The 22,750-nt window shown below is 45.0% G+C and overlaps 2 protein-coding genes across 2 annotated transcripts; both read right to left on the bottom strand.

Annotated features, from left to right (window-relative positions):
- Positions 1–2,102: 2,102 nt before the first annotated feature.
- LOC123105946 (50S ribosomal protein L11, chloroplastic) lies at positions 2,103–4,263 on the bottom strand. The gene is made up of 4 exons (XM_044528131.1): positions 3,952–4,263; positions 3,670–3,842; positions 3,489–3,552; positions 2,103–2,578 (listed from the first exon to the last, which is right to left on the bottom strand). Exons 1-4 carry the CDS (start codon positions 4,139–4,141, stop codon positions 2,370–2,372), a joined length of 636 nt encoding a protein of 211 aa, XP_044384066.1. The 5' UTR covers positions 4,142–4,263; the 3' UTR covers positions 2,103–2,369.
- An 8,987-nt stretch (positions 4,264–13,250) lies between these two features.
- LOC123105945 (flavanone 3-dioxygenase 2) lies at positions 13,251–17,413 on the bottom strand. Its single transcript, XM_044528130.1, has 4 exons — positions 17,084–17,413; positions 16,692–16,939; positions 14,841–15,165; positions 13,251–14,118 (listed from the first exon to the last, which is right to left on the bottom strand). Exons 1-4 carry the CDS (start codon positions 17,276–17,278, stop codon positions 13,876–13,878), a joined length of 1,011 nt encoding a protein of 336 aa, XP_044384065.1. The 5' UTR covers positions 17,279–17,413; the 3' UTR covers positions 13,251–13,875.
- Positions 17,414–22,750: the final 5,337 nt, after the last annotated feature.

The raw sequence follows: 22,750 nt of genomic DNA, 5'->3' as shown, positions 1-22,750 counted from the left end.
AGATCTACTCTTGTACTACCCATATCATCAATATTAATCAAGCAGGACGTAGGGTTTTACCTCCATCAAGAGGGCCCGAACCTGGGTAAAACATCGTGTTCCTTGCCTCCTGTCGGTGTCAAAACCGGCGGATCTCGGGTAGGGGGTCCTGAACTGTGCGTCTAGGCCGGATGGTAACAGGAGGTCACATTTGGTGCCCTCAGAACATGCCAAAATGGTGTGTCTAGCTGCCGCCACATACTGTGCAGTGGGATTCCTTCGGGTTTTTTTACGCGTTTTCGGGTTTCAATTAGTTACTCCTGGGGGTTTTGGGTTCTACCTTTTCACCCGGTTTTCCCTAAGTTTTGGAGAAAAAATCATGGAGTTTTTGCGTGAAAAAAATTATGTCTTAAAGAGAAGCATAACCGTGTTTCTCGAAAAGAGAAAAAAAAATATGTGCTCGACGAGAAACACATGTTTGCTTCTTGTGGAGGCACGGATTTGATTCCACAATAAGCATATAGATGGAAGGGAAAAAATATGTGTTTCAACAAGAATCATGGATTTGTTTGTCGTGGAGGCACAGATTTGCTTCCGCAAAAATCTATGCTTCTTAGAGAAGTACAAATTTGCTCATGGAGACACAGATTTGTTTTCAGTTTCTCGGAAAAAAAGATTGTGCTTCCACGAGAAGCACGTACTTGCTTCTGGTGGAGACACAGATTTGCCTTCTCGGAAAGGGGGGAAAATTGTGCTTTCAGGAGAAGAACTGATTTGCTTCTTGTCGAGGCACAGATTTGTTTTCGCGAGTGTGCTTGTCGGAAATGAAAAAAAATGTGCTTCCACGAAAAGTGCGGATTTGCTTCTCGTGAAAACGCAGATTTGCTTCCGAGAAAATAAAAAGTTCACCGAAACCTATTAACATTCTTCCGTCTCCAATTTTGTTTGATTATTTTTTCGTCGAAACCTATTAACATGTGATCTAGTTTTGAAGTTCTCGATGCGACAAATCCAACAGTGAAAACAATTTGGAATTTGGACGCACGGTTCAAGAGATAAAATGTTTGAATAAACGAATCCACGAAAGAAGGGAAACTCCCAAGTTGTGACAAGTCACTCTATGCGTTCGGTTTATTCGGTTAATATGGTTTTTACGGTATGAATACTTCGGTAAATACGGTATGAACTTAAAATACGATTCAGTTTCGGTATATACCAAATTATTTCGGTATGGTTTCGGTATATACTATAATAACCAAAGTTGACGCGAATTTGAAAATGACGTAATAATAATTTACAAATGTATGACTCAACACGCATACTATTTTACACAAATAGTATATCACTATATATATATATATATAAGTTTATATGTATGCATGGATTCATCCCTCGATCGTTATGGACGTGCTTAGCATTTTTAAACAGAAAAATAACTATGTACAAGAAACATGTATACATGCTTAGTAGTGAATTTCACTCATGTATAAGAAAAATGACAACTTGTATAGTTGTTCGCCTCAAAAAAAATAAATTAATTTTTTACTTCGGTTTATTCGGTTAACCGTTCGGTTTATTGGGTATATACCATAAAAACCAAAGTTCAAAACAGTATGAAAAGTTCATACCATATCGAAACCAGAAACCATAAAAACCGTAAAATTGGTTTGGTTTGGTTTATTTTCCGTATGGTTTTTTGGTTCTGTTTCAAAATGCATAGACAAGTGACTCACATATAGTGCGTCACTTGTCAGCATCTGAGGTGGGAGTGACCTTTGTAAGGGTGACCTTTAATTACTGACTTCGCGAGTACATGCGATTGGGCTTTGGGCCTCAACGCAGGAAAGGCCGACCACAACCCAGCAATAATAATAGTACTCAAATGCTTCAGACTTTTCTGAGACACAAGAAATGCTTCACAGTTCAGAGTTAGAGTTGCTTTTGCTGTTCCCTAAAAAAGAGTTGCTTTTGCTGAATATACAGGAGTACTACTATAATGTTCAGAGTTGAAGCACACGTTTCGGGAGAATTGGATAACAGGAACAGTAGAAACCTACTTCTATTTGAAACCGAGCTATCCACTGGAAGACAAAACATGCAGACATCCACTTTTCAGATTGTTATAGAGCAATCGTGATATGAATTTCAAAACGAAGAAAGTTCCAGGACCAAACATATAGCTGCAGCCTGCAGACCTACCCGCAGCGTGAGAGGGCTCTACGGTACCGAAGCCAATGATTTTACAGCTTTGCTCAGAAAATCACATATGTTTTATCTCTCACACTGACCAGGTGGAAATCCCTGGCACTACAGCATATGTGCGTACAAAAATGAAGCAAAAATGTACAGATGGACATTGCTAAGGTGATTCCAGCGTGCTGGCAAATAGACTAGAAGATCACCTTCTCCTTCTTCACCAGGATCGGCGGGTCAACATCGATGCCCATGTTAGCGGCAGTGCCCGCTATGATTCTCATAGCGGATTCGATGGTTTTGCAGTTCAAGTCAGGCAGCTTCTCCTGGGCGATCGTGCGTACTTGGTCCACTGTCACCTTTCCAACTTTCTCGCGCTGTGGCTCCTTTGAGCCTTTTTCGACGCCTGGGAATCAGAATTAATAAAATGGAGGCAAGGAACCGGTTAGTTCACTGAGCAGTTATCAAACCTAATATAAACTACACTAAACAGAAACTTGGGGAATAAACCAAATGTGTAGAAAAAGGTTAAAAAAACCAAATGTGTAGAAATTTTAGTGGCTAACTTATGACTTGATTATTTTCAGAGAAACTAATGACTTATCAATCCAACAGACAGTATTAAGTTGTGCCAAGTACAGCCAAAAAAGAAACTGTACGTATATAACGGAGTAGCAGATGCGGTTCAAGCTGTTTTTTGCCTGCTTATTTTTTAGCTTTTTTGGCCTGCTTATCAGTGATACAGTGCCTTATGGAACGAAAGCCTAGAATGACAGTTAGGGAAAAGGAAATGGACAGCAAATTTGGTGAAGCTTATATACTCTGTGAACTTGGAGCCCAGTACAAACTCCAATGTTAGCTGAACAGAAAATTTAATGAGTCATGCATATGGCATTGTACCCAAATAATTCAAATAAGCGTTAACTCAAGGTATTAGTTTTGTAGAGGTCCATATGCAATTCATCAGATACAGATAAAGGATCAGTCTGTCCCAGTTGTGTAAAACTGGTATGCAGATAGCAATTCACAGACCACTTTCCCTGTCAGTAGGTTAACACTTTCGTATATGCATTTGCAATTAAAATTATTAATAATAGCATAGTGAATCATTAATCAGTCCCTCTACAGTCTGCACATACTTTTAAAACTCAACCATAGTATTCTCATAGAATTTGAACAAGCTAGGCTCTCACAGACACTAACAAATCAACCTAGCCACTGCATTTACCTTTTGCCCAATTATCCCCATATATCTTCAATTTGGTGCATGAACCTCAAATTATGTACAATTTGATGCTAATCAACCGGGTGCATACCTGCAGCCTTGAGGAGCAGCACTGAGGCAGGAGGCGTCTTCAAGATAAAGGTGAAGCTCTTATCCTGCAAAGATGCAAGGCAATGCCACACGCATCATGAGGACTAACTCACATTACCAATACATTCTGCACACACATTTAACATTCAGACTCGGGGGATTAACCAGCAGTGCAAGCTCACATCGAACACGGTGATCTCGACGGGGATGATGTAGCCGGGCTTGTCGGCCGTCTTGGCATTGTAATCCTTGCAGAAGGCCATGATGTTGACACCCTTGGCACCGAGCGCGGGGCCGACGGGCGGCGCGGGCGTCGCCTTGCCCGCCTCCAGCGCCAGCTTTATGATGCCCACCACTGCAGAACAACACACACATATCGGGCGCGGTTTAGCCGGAGCACTGGACGGGGGCCGGACAAGACCATGCCGGGCGGGATGAAGGTGGAGGCGAGCGCAGGCACGGACCTTTCTTGGGCTTGGCCCCGGGCTTGGGGGGCGCCATGGCCCTGACGGCGAACACCCTCCGCGAGGGCGTGGCCGCGGCCGCGAGCGCCGCCGGGCGGAGGAAGGAGGAGGGGGCGCCGAGGAAGGAGGAGGTGAGCTTCTTGGCAGTCGGGGACGGGAGCCCGTGGAGGGATAAGGTTGTGGTGGCCATGGCTGTGCACTGGGAGTCTGCTGCTCTCTGTTCTGCCCTGCTCTTCTTTCCTATCTTCTTCTAATCTGCTATCTGCTGGGCTAAGGTTAGAGAAGGCGCTGTCTGTACAGGTGAGTTCGTCTTCGCTATGAGGACACGGTTTTCATCTTGTCAATTGTTGGAAATTCATCCACAAGATTGATCACATCAAATTACATGAATACACGCGCATAAAAAACTGATAGTCAAAGAGCCTTTGTTGTGCCCTCTTTTCTTTCTTTTTCTTTTTTTCTTTTCTCTGGTTACAACTTCAAGGCCACGTCTACGCTTATATACACGCATAGATAACACCCCTGTTGCAAACCTATTCAAACAAGAGTTGTACTAAAATCTGACACGGTTTCAACTTTCTTAAGCTAACACACGTACTAAACCAAATGTACCACCAACTGGACTCGAAGTCCTACTACAACTCCAAACTAACTAGGACGTGGACTCTCACATACGGAGTATTAGCTAAACTGATCAACCGGCAATATTGATCACCCTTTATACTAATCATAACTATCATATGTTTGGATTATTCCAACATTCACCCCCTAATCCAAACACTCGATCTTTTACTTGACGAGACACACAGACGATCATATGTTCACCTTGTCACGCGGCTGCCTCCAGTGACACGACTTACCGGACCACATGTTCTCCCTTCTCGCAACCACTTCATCATCATCTTTTATTTTCGTGTCGACTTGTAGACTAGAACCAACGATTATCCGGACTACCAGCCACGCTGTCATATTTTAGCGTGCTACATGCAGACTAAACACATAGCCTCATACGGGAACTCAACTTAACTGGTGCGCATCCTCTTCACGTTGATCTTCGTCTATTCACCCGGCACATCTTTTTTCTTTGTCGTTGGTGACACAACTTACCAAATGACACCTCATATCCAGCGGCAACACAACTCGCCATATACGTGCAACTCATCTTCATCGTATATGAACTCGCCGGAACTCCACCACCACGAACGAAAACGCAAGGCACATATTTCTTTTTCCGCCCGCACTCGCTCGTAATTCTCCTCCGCCAGTGACACATCTCAACTGCAGCAGAAGATTCATAAACCTGAGATCTTGGACGCACCTTACAAGAACTCATGTGCACACCTTGGATGACGGCTCGCAACTTCGCCATCTCCACCTTTCACCCTCCAACGATGATCTCGATGATTTCCTTGGTGTCGCAACTTCGACACCTCCACAACCATCAACGATCACCAACGCCTTGCTCTTCACGTTGATCTTCGTCTATTCACCCGGCACATCTTTTTTCTTTGTCGTTGGTGACACAACTTACCAAATGACACCTCATATCCAGCGGCAACACAACTCGCCATATACGTGCAACTCATCTTCATCGTATATGAACTCGCCGGAACTCCACCACCACGAACGAAAACGCAAGGCACATATTTCTTTTTCCGCCCGCACTCGCTCGTAATTCTCCTCCGCCAGTGACACATCTCAACTGCAGCAGAAGATTCATAAACCTGAGATCTTGGACGCACCTTACAAGAACTCATGTGCACACCTTGATGACGGCTCGCAACTTCGCCATCTCCACCTTTCACCCTCCAACGATGATCTCGATGATTTCCTTGGTGTCGCAACTTCGACACCTCCACAACCATCAACGATCACCAACGCCTTGCTCTTCACGTTGATCTTCGTCTATTCACCCGGCACATCTTTTTTCTTTGTCGTTGGTGACACAACTTACCAAATGACACCTCATATCCAGCGGCAACACAACTCGCCATATACGTGCAACTCATCTTCATCGTATATGAACTCGCCGGAACTCCACCACCACGAACGAAAACGCAAGGCACATATTTCTTTTTCCGCCCGCACTCGCTCGTAATTCTCCTCCGCCAGTGACACATCTCAACTGCAGCAGAAGATTCATAAACCTGAGATCTTGGACGCACCTTACAAGAACTCATGTGCACACCTTGATGACGGCTCGCAACTTCGCCATCTCCACCTTTCACCCTCCAACGATGATCTCGATGATTTCCTTGGTGTCGCAACTTCGACACCTCCACAACCATCAACGATCACCAACGCCTTGCTTGCGACAGCGTCCTCGTCGCCTTTTTGTCGCTACAACAACGACTCTATTGCCCGCCCCGAGGCGCTAGCAGGGTCGCCACCCCGGGGCAAGCGCAGTTTCACTCGAACCTTGCTCTGATACCAATTGTTGGAAATTCACCCACAGGATCGATCACATCAAACTGCACGAACACACGCGCACAAAAAACTGATAGCCAAAGGGCCCTTGTCGTGCCCTTTTTTCTTTCTCTTTATTTCTTTTTCTTCTTTTCTCTGGTTACAACTTCAAGGCCACGCCTGTGCTTATATACACGCACAGGTAACACCCCTGTTGCAAAACCTACTCGAACAAGACTTGTACTAGAACCTGACACGGACTCAACTTTCCTAAGCTAACACACGTACTAAACCAAATCTACCACCAACCGGACTCGAACTCCTACTACAACTCCAAACTAACTAGGACGTGGACTCTCACGTACAGAGTATTACCTAAACTGATCAACCGGCAACATTGATCACCCTTTATACTAATCATAACTATCATATGTTTGGATTATTCCAACACCAATCACGACCATTTTTTTTAGCGGTAGGACGACCCACTACCGACGCCAGAAGGACGGAGAGGGAGGCCTGTAGGGTCGCGTGAATGCACACCGAGAAGGCCCATATTTCCGTCGGTGCAAAGGCCACGAAATCACTGATTGAAGAGTACTCCTTGCAAAGATCGGGTTCGGCTCTATAGAAATCCAACACTTGTCCGGGTAGGTCCACCACTGAAAATAATAATTATATTTCTATTCTCTAAATTAATTGAAAATCCTTTCCCTTACCTTATCCTCGACGGACTCTTTGGCAGCCATTGCTTTGCTAAGTTGAGCTCCAAGAGGTGAGGTCGCTGACCCAGGTGGTTTCCGTGGCCGGCAGAGTTGTCACTGCTAGAGTCGCATGCCTTCGGCATGCCCAAGCCATGCCCAAGCTGGACTAATTTGAATCGATCGAGTTCCTATAGAGGTTAGATGAAGTACTGAAAGGACCAATCATCTAGCAGGAGAGCTGACCCAACAGGCCTAGTAATGAACATCGATCTCCCATTTTGAACTGCACTCGCACAATCAACTGCGATGCCCGTTTGCACGCCCAACAGTTCCAGGCATCTAGCTGACCGTCGACACACCTGCGGTTCCACCTCCCAAGGAGAACGGGTTAGCCGAGATGGAGAACAACCATATATGTGAGAGTCGATGAAGGACGGTCGGACGGCCTTGGCCTGAGCTTGAGCGCACATGAGGCAGGCTGCGACGGCCTCGTCTTGCCGCCGACAATTTGGGAAAGGAAGTTAATTAAGAAAAATAAAAATATGTCTTATTATTTCCAGTGGTGGACCTATCAAGATAAGTGTTCGATCCCTATTGGCCGAGCAATGCTACACCTACGTACAAGTCTTACGTAATTAATCCTACGTGCTGATGTGGCCAAAATTAGTTGGGCCAGGATAAGCGCCCGGGCCCCCACGGCTGAAATCAGGGGGGCGGAGGAGCGGATTTAGGAAGGTCACGTAAGTTGGTTTACGTAGGTTTACCTAGGTGTAGCATTTTTGCTATTGGCCCTGTAGCATAATGCGTGCACGTCTACCAACAGGAGAGCCGAACCCGCAAAGATCTACCCCATCTTCTTAGGTTGTAATAAATGGCGCGCTGCATGTGCGTCACTTGTCGTAACCTGAGAGTTTTTCATATAGTAAAAAAAACACTTGGGCCTTGTTTGGTACTAGTGTATTTTAGGGAATTGGTGGAGTTTATCCCGGTCAAACCCATAAATCCCCACATATCCCAGAACACCATTTGGTTCTAGTGTATTTGACATGTTTCATCCTCACATTTCCCCACAAATCCCCAAACTCTAGTGCATTTTTCTCAATACCCAATACACTACTCCTACCTAGTGTATTGGGGATAAATGGGGATTTGAAGGGAATTGGGTGAAACCCCAACCTTCACCCAATCCCTATGGGGATTATCCCCACCAATCCCCTCAAAAACCCTAGTACCAAACAAGGCCTTATAGTCAAAAAATCTTGGGAGTTTCCTTTTTTAGATCGGTTTATTCAAACCGTTTTATCTCTTAAAGCGTGCATTCTTGAACCATTTTCATCGTTGGATTCTTCGCGTCGAGATCTTCAAAACTAGATCCCATGTTGATAGGTTTTAATGAACTTTTTTTTCACAAAAAAATGGATAAAAAAAGGGAACCAGGAGCACGTTTTTTCCCTTTTCAAAACGGGCACGGCCGTGTCTCTCGCCAAAGCACAGTCATATCTTTCGCGGAAGCAAAACCGTGCCTCTCACAAAAAAAACAGAAAACACATCTTTTTTTTTCGTTTTACGAGAGGCACGACGCGAAAGCAAAACAGTGCCTCTCGCGGAAAGAAACAAAAACAGAAAAAACATTTTTTTTTGTTTCTAAGAGGCAAGGCCATGCCTCTCGTCGAAGCAAAATAGTGACTCTCACACGGAAGAAAAACCGTGCCACTCGCGGAAGAAAAAAACAAAAAACGCGTTTTTTTCGTTTCCGAGAGGCAAAGTCATGCCTCTCGCCGAAGCAAAACAATAACTCTCGCGGAAGAAAAAAACGGAAAACACGTTTTTTTTTTCGTTTCCAAGAGGCACTGCTCGGTGCCTCTCGCGAAAGAAAAACCGTGCCTTTCACGGAAGTAAGAAAAAAAACACGTTTTTCGCAAAAAATAATTTTCATTTTTTTGTCCAAACGCTAAGGAAGACCGATGAATAATTGAAATATCAGAAAACCAAAAAAAACCACTTTAAAAGCCAAAAACGCATGCAGCAAAATAAAAAAAGAATCAGAGGAAGCGCCCAGGACACGACACGAGGTGACGCGCTCTCAGCCCACGAGCAAGTGATTGTGGTGTGGCTCCCAAATGAGCGCTCGTCAACTAGTTGCTTCCGCCAAAGGCCAGGACCCAAGAATAAGTTTAATGGGCTTCTGCAGACCCATTAACACATATGCTTTTTTAATGCTTTTTTATTTTATGTTTACAGATTTTAAACTGCCATCATAAATAATTTGATATAAAAGGTATGTGTATTGTGAAAAGAATGTTTTCATGTATTTCAAGTTTTTAACATAGATGTTCACAGCTCCAATAGCAAATATCTACGCACTTTTAAAACATTCACATATCTCAAAAGAGATGTTTATGTATTATTACAGAACAAAAATGTAAAATTGTCACGTACATAAATGCCCATGTACCTGCCCATAGCAAGATCACATTTCACACCTATCCTACGCTAAAGGCAAAGAATAGTATTCACAATCACTCGAAGCAGACACATGTGTCCAATGGACCCAAAGTATGGCGCATTTGGGTGCGTCTTTAACAGGAGACCCATGCCAAAGTAGTTTGTAAAACATGCGAAAATCATTTCCATTTTTAGGACAGAATCCTAAGGAGGCACTTGTACAAAAACATTATTTGAAATATACCGGACTATCTATGATAAATGTTTGTGTGAGTCAAACGAAAGCCCCTTTGTATCGAACAAAATGTTCAATAAAATTGTTCAACATGTAAAAAAACTTTGTGGTAAATTACTTCTAAAATTATGTTCCTTCCTTCTATGAAAATAACATTTTGTTAAATAAAATGTTGAAATAAAAAGTAATAGAATCTGCAGCAAAATCAACAAATAAAAAGTACTCAATGCAAATTAAACCCTTCTAAACATGTTCCTCACTCTTAGAAATAAAATGTTCACGTGTGTCAAATAAAATGTTCACACAACTTAAAAAATCCATGAATAATATGATTAACTGGAAAAAAAATCTGTGAAATATCTTTGACATTCCAAAAAAAAAACCCATCATATAACTAGAATGTGCCAACAGATAATTTTCCTTGCACTAAACTTCTTCTTCCCCCTCTTCTCTCAACATGCTAGTATGCCACCTCAGCATGCAACATGCACGGGAAAAGATTCGCCACAACATGCATGGGAATTTCCATTTTATTATGCTATTTATATTTAATAAACAATTTAGAACTATACAATAGTCAAACACAATAAATCATATATATTCACACTTGTATCTTTTCATATTATTACTTCAAGTAATCAAAGTGAAATATATTGCAAAACGTTCATGCAACAACGTGCGAGATATCATCTACTACTATAAATATGAAAATATATACCATGCAATTATGCCAACTCATCATGTTAGCCAACATGCAATTATGCCAACTCGTCATGCTAGCCACCATGCCAATGCCACCTCATTACCACCATGGAAATATATACCATGCATGTTACCCATATTCGATAAATATTCTACAACTATAAATTAATCAAACAAAAACTTATATGTCTTTTATTTTTGTTCTCATATTATTAGTTTGTTTTATTCTCATATTTATAATCTATTTTTATTCACATATTGCTAATCTATTTTTTATTTTATTCTCATGCATGCAAATCCCACTGAAATAATTAAAAATAATACTGCATCAACATGTGGGGTAAAAATCTCTAGCAATGAGATTTGATTATATGGAACATGGATATTTGAAACAATAATACAACAATTGAAAAAATATATGATTTATTATGTTTGATTATTCTATGTTTGTGAAATAATTGTTAAAATTATTAGCATAATATAATGAAAATACTCATGCATGTTTGCATGATTTTTTCTATGCATTATTGCATGTTGAGGTGGACCTTTCCTTTGCATGCTAATACTAGATCATCGAAGCGCGCGTTGCCGCACCCGCCTATCTTGATGACATCTAATGTAGGAAAGAGAAATATGTCAAAAGATTTGTGTAGTTAGACATATCTGAGAAATTTGTACCATTTACTTTCTTGTGGAGCACGCAAATTATAGACTGAGAGGTGCATCTGAAAACTGGATTTCAGGAGCCCACAACAGCAAGAATTCAAGATACAAAAAGTAAAAAATAGATCAATACCTAGTGCCATTTACTTATTATACACCTGGCACAAATTCTGGAAGAGCATCCTGCATACAGTACCTAGTGAGACCCCCTTGTAGTTGTAGGTGCTTCCATGTGCTATTTCACTCCAACTCCAACTCTTTTTCCACTTCAACTCTTTTTCCAAATAGTAGCAATCAACCTTGAAAACATCAGTAGCTTGAAACGCCCTGCTCTGAACCAATTGAGCTATCATATGTTATCTGTAATAACAACTATATGTACCTTCTCTTTCCTGAAAGCGACAGTGGCTTAAAACGATCTGCTCTGAACAAAATCTCTCCAGCGTCATTCCTGTTAATTTTCTTAATCAATTGTGTCCATATATTACTCTTGTTTTGGAAGCTAAATGCTTTCTACCAGAAGTTCTTTACCTTGCAACCTAAAGACATTGTGCAGAACCAAAATTTTGATTAATTTTGTAATTATAAGACTGTAAAGTGGCAAAATAGAGCAAATAATTTAAGAAAAAGGGCAACCAGACTGCTGATGGATTCATAGGTACCATGAAGCCTGATACACACAAAAGGTGGAATTTAGGTTGAGACTAACAAAGGCTTAGTGTTCAGGGTAAGAGAGGAGAGCTAGGGAGGCGTTGAGCTCATCACCAGCAGATCTCGAGCACGAGCACGGAGGAGAAGAGGACCTCGAGGTTACTTAGCGCGGCGAGGCGAAGGACAGGCAGCCGGTCGCAGCACCGAGGGTGATCCATCATTTAGCACAAGCTATTTCCTTTACTTACCCTATAATAGCAATTTTTCTGTGGGCTAGAGATTTGAAATTCGTAGTTAGCCATGCCTGGTGGAGCAATTTTGTAGCATGAATTATCAAGTCAAATGGTGTTTGCAAGTTTACGAATTAACTGTAATTTAGTTTTTTTTGCGGGGAATTTAGTTAGCACATGGCTGGCTATGGGCAACGCCGGTTAGTAAATAATTGATTTGGTTTTCAAAAGAAAACGACATGGTTCAGAATTGAAATGGTTTTCAAAATAACTGAGTAATGACTAATGCATGCTTTGAGTATCTCAAAAATGAATAGCTAAGAATCCATCTGTTGAAACTGTCATTCTTGAGATAAAAAACATAAATAGCTTCAGATCAAATAAAAAACCGTACCAAAATTGCTCCCTGTCGCCGTTGTCTTGATCTGGTTGTCAAAAAAATGCAGCCACCTACTGTTGCATCGTGAATGGAGAATAGTGGGAAGGGGAGTTTGTAGCCACACACCTTGACTGTCACCCGTCCATTCTCCGTTCTCAATCCATCCGCCGCTGCTGCTAGTAGCCTGCCGATTGATGTGACTACCACCGATAGACGGGAAAGATTGTGCTCTGGTTGCAGGGAAAGGAGGGGATCTGGTAGCTGTTGGGAGGAACTGTGAGGTTCATGAGGAGAGTGTCCAACACGCGGTACAGCTGCAAGGCATGGATGCGGATGCAGGAGAAAGACATCCGGCGATGGATGCCTACGGTGCGGATGGCCGCCGCAGATGCGATCGAAGAACGCTGCACTAGTAGGAAATTAGAAAAGCAATAAAGGGCGGCGGATGCGCGGCAGAAACTCGCCCCCGGTGACGGTGCATCTCGGAGAAAGGAGGAGAGGAGGTTTTTTTTTCAGGGGTAGGAGGAGAGGAGGTGAGGGGGCTGGACGACCGGGCCTATTAGTGAATCAGAAGACCTGGGCCTTCGATGGCCCGCTGACGGAGGTAAACAGGAGGTCGTTCTCGAGCAGCGGCCCGCAACACGGTGTCGCAAGCGTGCGTAACGACTTGGGACAGCCGAGTTGATCTGAATCCTACGTTCGAGCGATCCGACGGCTAAGAGTGTCAAATCACTGTGGAGGCTTGTAGGTAGCTGTGTTATACTGTTTAGTAATACCTGTTGTGCATGTTGTGCATGTTGAGAAATATGTTAGTGTGGGCTAGTTATTTAAATGTAGATAGTATAGACATCCGAACAGAACAATAAAAATGTCACATGCACAGATTTTGGAAAACAGAATCATCTACTTAACTTTAAATAAAGAAGAGTTACAGCCAGTATAGATACAATAATGGTACGAGCTACAAAAAACAGTCCTTTATTCCATTTCAGTTCTTAGAACTAGTAGATATAATCCATTCTAAAAAACAAGAGTAGCTACTATATTTTTTTGCATAATTCAAACAAGAACTTAGCCTTTATCAACTCCATCATGGTACCGCTCGCAAAAAAGGAAAAACTCCATCATGGTACGCTCGCTGGGGGTCCAAGTCCAACCCCTGACCCTTTAGTTCAGCCAAATGAACTAAATTTCAAAAAGTCACGGGCACCCCAGAACGTTACAAATTTGCATCCCTATGCGCGCACACGGCCAGAGCCTCAATCGGTTCTCAAAGTTTGATCGAGGATGGCAAGAACAACTCCTAACAATCGACAAAACATGGCGATGACTGAAAACGAGAAGGGCAAAAAACATCCGGATTTTCCCCCCATGTCTAGCTAGGTTCTGGTTCCTTTTTTTTGATAAGGTGTTTGGCAGGGGGCTGGAGGGTGAACCCTTGTTGAGTGGCTTACCGTTTTCATGGGAAAGAAAAGAGAATGGGCTTCTTTTATATCGAAGAAAAATAAACTAGGTTCTGAAGAGCTCCAGGCAGTGCTCCTGGTCCAGGTTCCTGCTCCAGAACTTCTTGTAGTACTCGTCGTAGGTGTAGTTTCTGTAGACCGCCGGCGATTTCTCACCGATGAGCTTCTCGGCGGGGCCGAGCTTGACACAGTTGCAGGGGCAGAGGAAGGAGGCGATGGACATCCTCGGCCTGTCCGAGTTCACCACGGCGCGGTGCCACACGCTCTTATATCTCCCGTTGCTCAGCGCCTGAAACACAGTGGAAATTGGTTTCAGTTAGCACCACTTCGGTCAGAGTCCGCGAGTTCAGAGAAGAGTGTGGCGTCATGCAATGCGTCATTGAATCTGGGCAGTTCACTTTCTTATATCTCCCGTTGCTCAGACCATTTTGCAGTGTATACAGTATGATGCTCGGAGTATCTTATATGATTGCACATCGAGACTGACGTAATGCAATGCGTCACTGGACCTGGGCTGTTCATGTAATTTATTTGCACTTCTTCTGTGGTCGGTCAAGGGTTTGTCTTGATTATGTACGTGGATACAGTTCAGTGCAGCAGACGGGGCAATATTTTACTGAACTTGCACACAATTAGCAATGTGTTCTACACCTAACTAGGCAAACAGTGTAAGATGTCTTGGCCTAAGCAATTGACCGTGTGACGTGTGTCCATGTGCAGTGTATGATGCTACATGGAGTACACATGCAGTCATTGGGCTACTCATGTTTGTTTACACTTGTTGTGTGGTCTGTCAAGAGATTGTCTTAATCATGTGGGTGCAGTTCAGTTAGAGCAGATCAAACAGTATTATACCGAACCTATAGACAATTAGCAATGTGTTCTACACCTAACTAGGCTGCTAAACTGCAACAAGATGTATGCATATAATATGAGGGCACACATTTGAATACTGCAACCGATTGGTCTTGGTTTGCTGAAGAGATATATGCTATGTACTTGGTGTATCACCTGAAGCTGGTCGCCAAGGTTGATGACGAGCGCGTTGGGCCGCGGGTTGACGGCGATCCACCGGCCTTCCTTGAGCACCTGCAGCCCCGCAACCTGCTCGTCCATCATCAGGATGGTGAGGGCGTTGGGGTCCGTGTGCGCCGGGAGCCCGTAGGTCAGCTCCGGCGACGGGCACTTTGGGTAGAAGTTCACTGCCATGTGCTGCTCCTGCTCGCCGAGGACCTTCTTGATGTAGTCCTGCTCCAGCCCCAGGCTCGCCGATATCATGGCGTAGAGCCGGAACCCAAGCTGCCGGACCTCCTTGCAGTATGTGCTCATGACATCCCTGGTTCATGAAAAATGTGCCTGCAGTTAATCATCTTTGAACCTTGCAAGTTACAACTATCCTTTTTCCGAAAAGCAGCGTTTTCAGTAACTTAAAATGTAGCATCAAGGGGATACAAGGAAGTAGTGATCTAAACAATCTTATATTAGTTAACAAAGGGAGTATCTTTTTCCGATATAGATAAACAAAAGCATCTCGCTAGATATTTTCATTCACGCGTGATTTAGCAGCCGATTGTCGCTGTTAAACACTATTTCGTGGGGACATGTCATGGTACCAGTGACCATCTTGATCTTGGCCCTACGGTACCAAGTTCCTCTGCCATGTCCATCCTCCAATGACATCTAGTGATACCACCCACATCCCTACACGAACAAGTTGCGACGTTGTGTCGACATCGTCTATCATCCATGAGATCTAATCCTAGATCCTTAGCAGGTGAAATGTTCCGGACACGCATCATGTGAGTGTGACCACCACCATGGATGATGTCCTTCCTTGTGATCTCCTGTGTTTTTTTCCGGTTTGATTTTCTTTTTAAAAGTGGTTCTTATTTCATTGTCTTGTTGTGACATATCTGTTCTGTTTCCTTGGCGCCCATGCTGCAAATTGTGCCCTTTTATAAGCAAAGTAGCAGAAGAGGCATATATTGACAGGTCACCCGAACTGGGCAGTTCCTTGTCACCCCTGCTCTCTCCCCCGGCCAGGCCCCCCGTTCACGTTTATGCCAGATTTTAGCACGACATTTAGGTGCGCGGTGTCGATTGTAGCATGGACCACTTCCATTTGTTACTGATTTCTTAGCCCTGAACTAATACTTTTATGAGTGCAGGAAACACTGTCTGTCTTTGTGCAGAGAATACATCTCCAGCACATGGACAGGTCGTTGGTGGTTTGTTTTCTTTCAGGTGCATGGTATAGCTTGCTAATAGTTTGGTACTGTGTACTGTATGGTTTGTTAGCAATAGTTTGGCACTCTGTACGCCGTCCTTGTTCCAGGTACAGAGCATAGTTTGTTAGTTTGGTGTATAATACGTCCTTGGTTGTTCCAGGTACAGAGCATAGTCTGTTAGTTTGTTTGATAATTTGCCTGTACAGCGATCAGTCTCGTGACTCATGACAAAAGTGCCAGTTTCTTTGTCTGTTTACGGTTGAATCTAGGGCGGAAAGCTAAAGAAATTGGCACCTTTGGCATCAGTGAAAAAATATTTGAAAAAGGTGCGTTTTATTATAGTTGAAGAAACCCTAGGTAATGCTGGAACATTGTCAACTATGCTAGAAAGCCAGCCGCATGAGTACTTGATTGGTACAGCTACCAGTGCTAGTGCTGGTACAAAATAATGCCAAAGTAATTAGGGGAAAGTACTTTCAAGGAATTTCTGGAGTAATCAAATTTGGAACACAAATTTCATAAGGGTGCTCTGTTTTCTTGCAGTGCTGGAGCAAGGTCCGGCGACGCAAATTTTGAGTACTTTCTTTCGGTGGGGAAGGAAGGAAGTGTAATGGCGGGAATTGGTGAAGAGTACCTGAAGGGCGGGGGATTGGCAGGCCACTCCGGGACGAACTGCTCGAGCGGGTGGCAGTGCAGGCGGAGGTAGTCACGCCAGTTGTGCACGGTCTCCTTGCGCACGTTGAAGCTGGTGGAGAGGCGCATCTTCTTGGCCGGGTCGTCGGAGTAGAGCTTGGCCTTCTCCTCCGGCGAGAGGCGGAAGAACTCGTGCGCCACCGCCATCGCTGCCAGCATGACCTCCAGCGGCAGCCCGTGGTTGAGCACCTGGCGATCGGTCAGAGACCACACGCGGCATACGCGAGCACGGTGAGCGAAAGCAGAGCGCCCCCATTCTCTCTTTCCGAAAGGAAAAACAGAGCGCCGGCCGGGCTTGTAAGCCGGAGGGAATGGGAATTGGGATGGACTAACCTGGAAGAAGCCGTGGGAGCTGCAGGCGGCGCCGATCTGGGCGACGACGGCGGCGCGGTCGGGGTTGGCGAGGTCGACGACGGGGATGTCGGCGTCGGGCACGACCTCGTCCAGGCGCGGCCGCTCCGCCTCGGACCGGACGTAGCTCTCGGGCAGCGTGTGGTGCACGGCCGTGGAGATGAGCTGCTCCGCCATGCCGGCACAACAACACACAGGCACACGAGATAGAGAGGGAGAGAGAATAGATGGATGTCACGGTGGAGGCGTGAGCAGAGGAACGGCCGGAGGCGAAGAGGAAACGCCGCGGCTGGGCTTGGTTTGTTTGAGCAGGCGGGGAAGTCGGAGGATTTATGGAGAAGGCCATAGACTGAAGAGACGCGCTGGCGGGTTGACCAGGGAGCGGCGCGTCGTCACCCACAGCCAAAGGGCGGGACGTCATCGGCCTAGCGACAGGTGACGTACACTGGACGGATGGATGGCGGACCGCACCGGTGGTGCACCGCTTGGCGAGCCAGCCAGGCGTTTGCGGCGGCGCGTCAAGGCCGCGTGTCGAGCACTGCCGTGCCATCCCGACGGCCCCGGGGCACCCATTAGGCACAGCTCGGTAGAGTCGGCCTTGCACTTATGAGCTGCTTAAAGCATCTCCAACAGGCACAAAAACTGCTCCACGCTAAAATTTATGTTTTTTAGGGGACGGACAGTTCTAGCAAAAGCTGTAAAACAGTACGGGCGTAAAAAAAGATTGGGCACACGCTAAAAAGCGCTATAACAAACTGCAAATTTAGGGCGCCGGATTACAGGCTTTATAATTTGCACTGTGTGTTTTTTTGGGCGCGCGTTTTTGGCAGATGCCAAAAAACTTTACGCGTGCATTATTTTACAGCTTTTGCTGGAGCTGTCTGGCGCCAAAAAACTTGAATTTTAGCGTGCGAAGCAGTTTTTGTGTGTGTGCTGGAGATGCTCTAAACCAATGTTGAGTCTGGCGCGTTAAAAATGCTATAGTGGCACGCTATATTTTAGCGTACAAAATTTTTATGCGTCTGGAGAAGCTCTTAGCTTCTTTACACACCGCACCGGTTTTTATTTATATAAGTACACGTTTAACCAGACGTATTTTATGTAGAATATGCACTGATGCTTTTTAAAAGATCGGTTTAATTTTCTAATTACTTCGTTAGTAAAGAAATATAAAGCATCTAGCACTGTACAAATCCTAAAGGCATCTTCAGTGCGGACCCTCAAAACATCCGCATACGTCCGGATAGTATGGTCCGAACATGTTGTACCATTCAACATGGACCTGGTCCAAACGTACTTTTTTTCCGCAATCCGGAGACAAAGGTGGGATATGCAGGCGTTCGGACCGCTGCCACGTCCGCATTTGACCATCCCGGCCTACCTAAAATACCCACCCGCTCTCCTGCGCTATCCATCCAACGCCTGCGCTGTTTGTCGCGCCGCATTCATGCTGGCACAGAGCATGCAGATGCAACAACCGGAATTGATGTCGAGCGACGCGACCGAACATGAAGCGGCGCTGACGGACGCGACCTCTCGGGCATCGCCGCTCCAATGCGGACGCCGCGTTAAAGCCGACTGATAGCGCGTTCGCCAGGTCTGGCCGCGGTATATAAGCCCTGCACCGGCGATGCACATCCACACCTCCACCTCTTCGATCCCCTCCTCCTCTCCGAGCCTGTCCTATACCTCTCTGAGCCCTTCTCCTACAACGACGATACCGAAGACATGGTGGTCCGCGTCGGTAGGCTGTGGTGGAGGGAGTTCATCCTCCGGTGGATCTTGGAGCCGCCGCCCGCGCTCTCCGCCCCCCTCGGCGTCCACGGCGGCCGGCTCCTCCAGCAAGGAGGAGATCGCCATCTCCTCTGGCGAGGAGGAGAACCAGAAGCCGCAACGGCAGTTGGAACGGTGTCCGCACCTCCTCGTGGAGGCGGCTCTGACGAATGAAGAGTGCGTCCATCAGATGGGCCCGGCACCACCATCCCCAGCGCGGGTCATGGAGGACCCACTATCCCCGCCGCATTACCACGTCAAGCCGGAGCCGGTGTCCGCACCCCGGCGGGTTAAGGAGGATCCCACCTCCCATGCATAGCCGCGGCATCCAAATTTGGATGTCGCATTAAGGACGAGCCTGCGCCGCCGTCGGCACATAGCCTATACACACGCATTAATGGGCCCGCCTCGCCGCTACCGCCGCCGAACCATCAAGGAGGGCACGCAGGCGCATCCTCCATTACCTTGGAGGCGGTGGTGTTGTGGTCCATCGGGCTCGAGGGCCGTTGTCTCAGAGGAGGAGTGTGTGGCGCGTCAGCGGGCGCGGTAGGACCGGCGCAATGCCGCCCGCCGGTCCTCGTTCGCCAAGACCGACGCGCCGCCGGAATGGGTCTGCAATGACCCGGACCTCACCGCCGCATGGGCCCTCGACCGCTCCATCACCACCAATTTGACGGACGCCGTGCGTCTCCGCCACCTCGACAGCGAGATCGCCAAGTACGGCGAGGAGTGATCGCTTAGCAAGACCTCCAACGTCCGCAAGGGCATGGCCGCCGCCAAGGCTTCACCGGCAGTGGCCGCGCCGGCACTCCACACCGTGCAGTAGGAGGCGGAGGGGCTACACCGCGAGTAGCAGGCAACCGTTGAACAAGGCTGCCGCGACCATTAGGCCCTCCGCCGCTGGAGGGACAAGGACGAAGACGACGACGGTGCAGACAACGAAGGTGGTGTGCTAGGACAGGGCGGCCACACGTACGAGATGGTCATCTGGTAAAGAGTTTAGATTTTTGTTTAGTTTGTAGTTAAACGGTCGAAATATCAACTTTTTATGTAAATTATGTCTCAATTTTAAAGAAATCTGTCGTGTTTGCACAAATTTTGTCCGGTTAGTTCGAACAGTGGTTGAAATGTATGTGGACAACATTGGATGGCAGTCTCCCGCATCCATATCTATGGATTGGTCCCTCACTGTGCACGAACAGATGCTAGAGCAAATTTGCGAGTTAGCATTAGAGATCCACATACTTGGCAGTACTAGGGAACACGTTTGTTATGGCATGACGGTCTCGTCTGTCGTCGTTTGAGCGTAGCTGATAACATGTTGAAACTAAAAAAGAGGCAATAAACACATACAATAGTAAAACTGTGTCTAATCTTATTTCATGGTCGGCACGACGACAGACGACTGTCTCCCGCTCTAGTGCCGAGGCAGAATACAGGGCAGTTGCTGTGGTCGTCTCAGAGTCATGTTGGGTACGGCAACTTTTACAGGAGCTTCGTCGGCTGATATCAAGTGACACCATTTTCTATTGTGACAACCCCAATGTGTTGTTTACTTGTCCACTAACCCCGTTCAACATCATTGGACCAAACATATCGAACTGGATATTCACTTTGTTGGGGAGAAGTTCACACTTGGCACTGTTCCTGTCTTAATGTGCCCTCCTCCTCTTAGTCCGCCGACATCTTCACGAAGGGGTTACCTATTGCTCTTTTTCAAGAGTTTCGCTCCAGTCTTCAGGTTGCATCATCTCCCGCTTCAGACTGCGGGGGAGTGTTAGAGTACAGAGCACCGATGCCACCTCATCCCGGAGTCCGCGCAAAGCTTCTGCCATATAAATAGTTTCCATGTATTAATACCTGATTGTGTTGTAAATTGCAATCAAACTCTGTAAACTTGTGCTGCTATTAACATACATGGAAGCCAACCGAGGCAGGCATTGAGCCTCCCGCTCCTTTATACATTTACACTTTATATAAGATTACAAAGGGTGCCTCCAAGGGGTGCCTGTACAAAGGGGCATGAGCAACCGACATGCCAAATAGTAGTCGCCTTGGTAATTAAGAAAATAAGCAGGGGCTGAGACGATGAAGAATGACGGACGATGCCAAATATAAGTGAATTTTGATAACGCTGAAGTGATTGAGACGATGAAGAATGGCAGACAATCATTTGGAATTGCGGCAACAATCTTTGATGATAGCTATCATATTGCTTGTGATTACCATAAATTATTTTTGAGCATACTCTTAGGGGGGCAAACATCGTTCCCATGATCTAGCTAGGAGTAAGGTGTGTTCTGGGTGGATGGATGAACCACCCAAGGAGATTGCTGCTTCTCTTGTAAATGATGCTACTTTGATCACCTTTCAATAAAAAAATCAGATGTAAAAAATAAATTAGGAATTAAAATAAATAATTAAATCATTACAGAATACGGCTCATGTTCTAAAAAAAGACTCATAGTTAGGATGGTTGTAATGGTAGTATTATAGCTAGTATCATGCATGCCAACTAGATAATTTTGATGAGGTGTCATAAAATTAAATAAAAAGAGAGAGAGTTGAGTATCATATCATGATACTGTATCATAATAAATGTTATGCTAGTATGTGTCATGCATGGCAATAAACAAAGTACTACATGATACTAATATATGATACTATACATTAGGAAGGTAGTAGTATCATACACTAGTATCATATGCATGATATTAGTATATGATACTTCCAATTACAACCAGCCTTATGAGACAGTCACGGTCACATAGTAAGGCTTCATATTTTGTCTACGTGACACTCTGTTGAATGGTCAAACATCCATATGGCATATAGCGGTGCCTCACCCTCTACCCATGTGGGCCCCGCATGTCAGAGGGGCGGGGGACAAAATGAACTAAAAATTACGGCAGTGAGGAATCGGACAAGCGAACTGGAACAAAGACTACTAATATTGCTATGCTCTAATATATTTTTTGTGATGCAGAATATGTCCTTTTAGCTTTAGTGACTTTCTTTTTCCAAAAAGAAACTACCTCATTTTCGTAAAAGTCTTGTGAACACAAAAAAGGATCTATGTACTTTTGTCATCACCGGATGATGGACGCCAGTTTGTTTTCTTTTCTCGTTTTAAACTATGTGGAACTAGTCAGATCTAGAACACAAGAATGAGCATTTCAAGTTACTGACAAAACTAAGTGGCATGTAACATGTTCAAACATACATGGCGGTAAACCTAGGGTTTGAATTCGCCCCCTCATGGGTTAAGTGTGTCAATGCCCTTCTATCCATTTATTTAATATATATTTTTAAGTTGAGGTTACATGCTTGCAGCTACTTTGTTTTTCCGCATAGGGATGGCCTCAGAGGACAGCAAGAGAACGGTGGTCGGAGGAAGCTAGGGAAAAAGAATGATCTGAGGTAGAAGATGCAACCCAGCCTTGAGATTTCAATCTAATGGACGGTGGTCACTTGACTCCAAATTTCTTTTAAGGCAACTTACAAATACCATGTCCCTTATACTTTTAGAAAGGAAACTACCTCTTTTTTTTGGAAAAAAATCTTATGAACACAAAATGGTTATCTTTGTATTTTTGTCTTCGCTTGGTCGTGAAGAGCATTTTTTTTTTCTTTCTTGTTTTCTACTATGTGGAAGCTAGTCAGATCCAGCACACAAAGTGAGCATTCAAGTTATTGACAAAACAAAGTGGCATCTAACGTGTTCAGACATATATTGGGTAACCCTGGTGGTTTGAAGTTGATCTCATGTTGGTTGAGTGTATCATCCTCCCTCTAACCATCTAATTACATGCGTTGATTTCACAATGAATAACTCAACATAATAAATTCTAAGATTGAAAGAAGCCACACACATTT

Source organism: Triticum aestivum, chromosome 5A, assembly GCF_018294505.1.
Source record: "Triticum aestivum cultivar Chinese Spring chromosome 5A, IWGSC CS RefSeq v2.1, whole genome shotgun sequence".
Lineage (NCBI taxonomy): Eukaryota > Viridiplantae > Streptophyta > Magnoliopsida > Poales > Poaceae > Triticum > Triticum aestivum.
The sequence above is the reverse complement of the archived record's forward strand: the minus strand, read 5'-3'. Positions and strand labels throughout refer to the sequence as shown.

Excerpts from the sequence above, each read along its gene's own strand:
- LOC123105946 (XM_044528131.1), bottom strand. The coding sequence starts at position 4,141 with ATGGCCACCACAACCTTATCCCTCCACGGGCTCCCGTCCCCGACTGCC. Across the intron at positions 3,843-3,951 it reads CGGGGCCAAGCCCAAGAAAG|TGGTGGGCATCATAAAGCTG; the intron begins GTCCGTGCCTGC and ends GTTGTTCTGCAG. Across the intron at positions 3,553-3,669 it reads TCGAGATCACCGTGTTCGAT|GATAAGAGCTTCACCTTTAT; the intron begins GTGAGCTTGCAC and ends GCATCTTTGCAG.
- LOC123105945 (XM_044528130.1), bottom strand. The coding sequence starts at position 17,278 with ATGGCGGAGCAGCTCATCTCCACGGCCGTGCACCACACGCTGCCCGAG. Across the intron at positions 16,940-17,083 it reads GCTCCCACGGCTTCTTCCAG|GTGCTCAACCACGGGCTGCC; the intron begins GTTAGTCCATCC and ends ACCGATCGCCAG. Across the intron at positions 14,119-14,840 it reads ACCTTGGCGACCAGCTTCAG|GCGCTGAGCAACGGGAGATA; the intron begins GTGATACACCAA and ends ACTGTGTTTCAG.